General features: G+C 41.3%; 1 protein-coding gene across 5 annotated transcripts in view; it reads right to left on the reverse strand.

Annotated features, from left to right (window-relative positions):
* Positions 1-6,000, reverse strand: part of LOC106578051 (diacylglycerol kinase eta) — an 88,751-nt gene that overhangs the window by 38,701 nt on the left and 44,050 nt on the right. For all 5 annotated transcript variants that reach the window (XM_082965292.1, XM_082965291.1, XM_045701580.2 and 2 more), the window contains 3 exons: positions 2,690-2,800; positions 2,386-2,466; positions 341-445 (listed from right to left, as the gene is read on the reverse strand). In XM_082965292.1, coding sequence (XP_082821418.1) covers positions 341-445; positions 2,386-2,466; positions 2,690-2,800 — 297 coding nt within the window. The remainder of the gene's footprint in view (positions 1-340; positions 446-2,385; positions 2,467-2,689; positions 2,801-6,000) is intronic.

Raw genomic sequence — 6,000 nt, forward strand, 5'->3', positions numbered from 1 at the left:
GGATAGAGGGGATGGAGGGATAGAGGGGATGGAGGGATAGAGGGGATGGAAGGATAGAGGGGATGGAGAGATGGAGAGATATATGGATGAGAGATGGAAGGATGAGAGAGAGGGATAGAAGGGAGGAGGGATGGAGAGATGAGATAGAGAGGATGGAGGGATAGAGGGATGGAGAAGATGGAGAGATGGAGAGACATATGGATGAGAGATGGAAGGATGAGAGAGAGGGATAGAGGGATGGAAGGGAGGAGGGATGGAGAGATGAGATAGAGGATGGAGGGGAGAAGGGATAAGGGGACAGAGGGATAGAGAGATAGAGGATGAGGGGAGAAAAGTTTACCTCGTAAGTCTCCCATTTCTGTACAGACTTCAGAGCACCAATCCAATCCTCCATCTCCTTCCTGCTCTCTGCACATAGCATCAGCTTCCTGAACGGAGTGATCACCTGGAGAGAGAGAGAGTCAAAAATAATTTTTAAAAAAGAGTCAAAAAGAGAGAGAGAGTCATAAAGCCCCTTGAATTGAATTGAGAGTGAATAACTATCGTGGGATATGCGTCAACAGCAACCTTGGGAAAATCCTCTGCATTATCTTAACAGCAGACTGGTACATTTCCTCAGTGAAAACAATGTACTGAACAAATGTCAAATTGTCTTTTTACCAAATGACTGTACGACAGACCACGTATTCACCCTGCACACCCTAACTGACAAACAAACAAACCAAAACAAAGACAAAGGGCACTAGAACAGTCTACAGCACCCGGCCTCACCCTTCTAGAATCTGAAGTCAATTGTCTACTGTTTGCTGATGATCTGGTGCTTCTGTCCCCAACCAAGGAGGGCCTACAGCAGCACCTAGATATTCTGCACAGATTCTGTCAGATCTGGGCCCTGACAGTAAATCTCAGTAAGACAAAAATAATGGTGTTCCAAAAAAGGTCCAGTTGCCAGGACCACAAAATACTAATTTCATCTAGACACCGTTGCCCTAGAGCACACAAAAAACGATACATACCTTGGCCTAAACATCAGCGCCACAGGTAACTTCCACAAAGCTGTGAACGATCAGAGACAAGGCAAGAAGGGCCTTCTATGCCTTCAAATGGAGCATAAAATTCTTCATCCCAATTAGGATCTGGCTAAAAATACTTGAATCGGTTATAGAACCCATTGCCCTTTTAGGTTGTGAGGTCTGGGGTCTGCTCACCAACCAAGAATTCACATGGGACAAAGACCAAATTGAGACTCTGCATGAAAAATTCTGCTAAAATATCCTCCGCGTACAACGTAGAACACCAAATAATGCATGCAGAGCAGAATTAGGCCGATACCCGCTAAGTATCAAAATCCAGGAAAGTGCCGTTAAATTCTACAACCACCTAAAAGGGAAGCGATTCCCAAACCTTCCATAACAAAGCCATCACCTACAGAGAGATGAACCTGGAGAAGAGTCCCCTAAGCAAGCTGGTCCTGGGGCTCTGTTCACAAACACAAACATACCCCACAGAGCCCAAGGACAGCAACACAATTAGACCCAACCAAATCATGAGAAAACAAAAAGATAATTACTTGACACATAGGAAATAATTCACCAAAAAACTGAGCAAACTAGAATGCTATTTGGCCCTAAACAGAGAGTAAACAGTGGCAGAATACCTGACCACTGTGACTGGCCCAAACTTAAGGAAAGCTTTGACTATGTACAGACTCAGTGAGCATAGCCTTGCTGTTGAGAAAGGCCGCCGTTGGCAGACCTGGATCTCAAGAGAAGACAGGCTATGTTCACACTGCCCACAAAATGAGGTGGAAACTGAGCTGCACTTCCTAACCTCCTGCCAAATGTATGACCATATTAGAGACACATATTTCCCTCAGATTACACAGATCCACAAACAAATCTAAAACAAATCCAATTTTGATAAACTCCCATATCTACTGGGTGAAATACCACAGTGTGCCATCACAGCAGTAATATTTGTGACCTGTTGCCACAAGAAAAGGTTAACCAGTGAAGAACAAACACCATTGTAAATACAACCCATATTTATGTTTAGTTATTTTTATACTTTAACTATTTGCACATCATTACAACACTGTATATAGACATAATATAAACATTTGAAATGTCTTTATTCTTCTAGAACTTTTGTGAGTGTAATGTTTACTGTTCACTTTTAATTGATTATTTCACTTTTGTTTATTATCTATTTCACTTGCTTTGGCAATGTAAAGAAATGTTTCCCATACCAATAAAGTCCCTTGAATTGAATGGAGAGAGAGAAAGTATAGATTAGCAGATTATACAAGAATGGAGAGAGTATCATATTCGCAGTGCAGCTGTGGTCTTGATTACGGTAGAGGAAGTAGTGTGTCGTCATGGTTACCGTAAAGCTGTTGTTGATGTTCTTGGTGCTGGTCTCGGCCACGCTGGCGTCTGATAGGTCCACCTCGTCAAATATCAGAGACTTGAAAAAAAATTGTTATCATTTTGTAATAAAAAGTGTAATAACAAGTTCACATCAAAGCCAATGTAATGAAGAGTGAAGTCATAAAAAGGCATTTACATTTCAGTCATTGAGCAGACACTTATCCAGAGCAACTTAGTCAGTGAATTCAATTAAGGTCGGTAAAAACAACCACATATCACAGCCATTGCAAGTAAAAACCTTCTTCAAAAATATGGGTCACCTTTGAGTCTTTGGCATAGTAAAGTGTCCTTCCTCTCAATTTGAAGAACCTCCTCTTCCATCTCTGGAACGAGCTAGTCTGTTTCAATAGGATCCCCTCCTTCACACTTTTCTATGGAGAGAGAGAGAGATAGAGAGGGTTGAGTTGGGGCTCGGAGGGTGTGTGTGGGGGTGGAGGTGCATGCTTGTGTGTTAGCGAGAGAGGGTGTGTGTGGGGGTGAGATTATGTCATAGAAGATACTGTATAATCAGGAAGCATATGTGGCAACTATTCAAATCATTTAATTTAGTTACATTTAGCTCCAACAAGATATTTATATGGGTACATGATGCCTTGTTCTCCTCTGTTGATATGACACCACTTCCAGAAATCTATATAACCTCCTAATACAGGAAGATGTCTGGACAGATTGATGTGTTTGGGATTTTATCTTTGTCTAAGAACACGTGAGATAACATTGAAATAGGGTATTACCAGTTAGTACCGGTTAGTACTGGTATGTGCTGCCTTAAAAAGAGAGAGAGGGACTACGTCCTGTCAGGACGATCCACAACCACGACATCCCATGGTCATTCTTGTGGTGGGTTGCAACTTGCTGAATCCTTCCAAGATTGAATCCACCAGAGAGGGACTGTCATGACTGACCACGAGGATCGAAATAGGTCAGATTAGGTTTGCAATGACTAACTTCAATCAGACCCCCTCCCACCCGTAGAGGGGGGAAGAAAGAACTAGCGGGGATTAACAACTCACGTCCTGTTGTAAATCAAGGGAGAAGACAAGTCTGTGCTCTCAAAATTCACTAAAGGAACATTCTTTGTCTCAACAGACCTTTTTACCGCTGAAACTCAACACATTCAAAAGTGAATACTGGAACAATATCTAGAACGTAGAACGTGGGGAATGGTCCGAGGTGATCTTTAGAACACTAATTAAATTTTGTTTGTTATTTTGTGATGTCATTAAAAAATGTTCTAAAGGAAATACTGTAACTTGGAAAGTCAACACACTACAGAGCTGGAGGATCCACACTATGGAAGAGAAGGATGTGATTTGTTAAGAGAGGGATGCGATTTCTTAATTGAGGGATGTGATTTGAGAAGTTATAAGAGATAATTGTTTTCCATAACTTTGGACAGTGAGTAATCCCCGCCCCGGAGTGAGGTCAGGGAGCATGTCAGCCAGCCAGAACCACACCTTTCCAGCAAAAGGTATAAATGATGGGTTAACCTCTCTAGGGTATGTGGGACGAAATCGTCCCACCTACTCAACAGCCAGTGGAATCCCATGGCGCGTTATTCAAATACCTTAGAAATGCTATTACTTCAATTTCTCAAACATTTGACTATTTCACAGCATTTTAAAGACAAGACTCTCGTTAATCTAACCACACTGTCCGATTTCAAAAAGGCTTTACAACGAAAGCAAAACATTAGATTATGTCAGCAGAGTACCCAGCCAGAAATAATCAGACACCCATTTTTCAAGCTAGCATATAATGTCACATAAACCCAAACCACAGCTAAATGCAGCACTAACCTTTGATGATCTTCATCAGATGACAATCCTAGGACATTATGTTATACAATACATGCATGTTTTGTTCAATCAAGTTCATATAAATATCAAAAACCAGCTTTTACATTAGCATGTGACGTTCAGAACTAGCATACCCACCGCAAACTTCTGGTGAATTTACTAAATTACTCACGATAAACGTTCACAAAAAACATAACAATTATTTTAAGAAATATAGATACAGAACTCCTTTATGCAATCGCTATGTCCGATTTTAAAATAGCTTTTCGGCAAAAGCACATTTTGCAATATTCTGAGTAGATAGCCCAGCCATCACGGGCTAGCTATTTAGACACCCACCAAGTTTGGCCCTCACCAAACTCCGATTTACTATTAGAAAAATTTGATTACCTTTGCTGTTCTTCGTCAGAATGCACTCCCAGGACTTCTACTTCAATAACAAATGTTGGTTTGGTTCAAAATAATCCATAGTTATGTTCAAATATCCTCTGTTTTGTTCGTGCGTTCAAGACACTATCCGAAGGGTGACGAAGGGTGACGCGCCCGACGCGTTTCGTGACAAAAAAAATCTAAATATTCCATTACCGTTCTTCGAAGCATGTCAACCGCTGTTTAAAATCTATTTTTATGCGATTTTTCTCGTAAAAAAGCGATAATATTCCGACCGGGAAACCCTGGTTTAGTTCAAAGACGAAAAAATAAAAACATGGTGTCGCCTCGTGCACGTGCCTCAGTCTCATTGTTCTCTGATCGACCATTATCCAAATGCGCTAGTGTTTTTCAGCCAGGGCCTGCAAAGACATCATTCACCGGTTTGCCGCCATCTGAGAGCCTATGGGAGCCGTAGGAAGTGTCACGTTACAGCAGAGATCCTCAGTTTTCAATAAAGAGAGTGTAGAAGCCCAAGAAATGGTCAGACAGGCCACTTCCTGTAAGGAATCTTCTCAGGTGTTTGCCTGCCATATGAGTTCTGTTATACTCACAGACACCATTCAAACAGTTTTAGAAACTTTAGGGTGTTTTCTATCCAAAGCCAATAATTATATGCATATTCTAGTTTCTGGGAAGTAGTAATAACCAGATTAAATCGGGTACGTTTTTTATCCGGCCGTGCAAATACTGCCCCCTACCCTAGAGAGGTTAACCTGTTGGGGCTAGGGGGCAGTATTTGCACGGCTGGATAAAAAAATGTACCCGATTTAATCTGGTTACTAATCCTACCCAGTAACTAGAATATGCATATACTTATTATATATGGATAGAAAACACCCTAAAGTTTCTAAAACTGTTTGAATGGTGTCTGTGAGTATAACAGAACTCATTTGGCAGGCAAAACCCTGAGACATTTTCTGACAGGAAGTGGATACCTGATGTGTTGTATTACCTTTAAACCTATGCCATTGAAAAACACAGGGGCTGAGGAATATTTTGGCACTTCCTATTGCTTCCACTAGATGTCACCAGCCTTTACAAAGTGTTTTGAGTCTTCTGGAGGGAGATCTGACCGAACAAGAGCCATGGAACGATGATGGCCCATTAGACACCTGGCGCGCGAGTTCATGTTGGGTACCCTCGTTCCAATACGTTATAAAAGAGAATGCATTCGTCCACCTTGAATATTATTCATGTTCTGGTTAAAAAAGGCCCTAATGATTTATGCTATAGAACGTTTGACATGTTTGAACGAACGTAAATATATTTTTTCCCCTCGTTCATGAAGTGAAGTCCGGCGGGCTTAGATCATGTGCTAACAAGACGGAGATTTTTGGACA

Source organism: Salmo salar, chromosome 18, assembly GCF_965601325.2.
Source record: "Salmo salar chromosome 18, fSalSal1, whole genome shotgun sequence".
In the NCBI taxonomy this organism is placed as follows: Eukaryota; Metazoa; Chordata; class Actinopteri; order Salmoniformes; family Salmonidae; genus Salmo; species Salmo salar.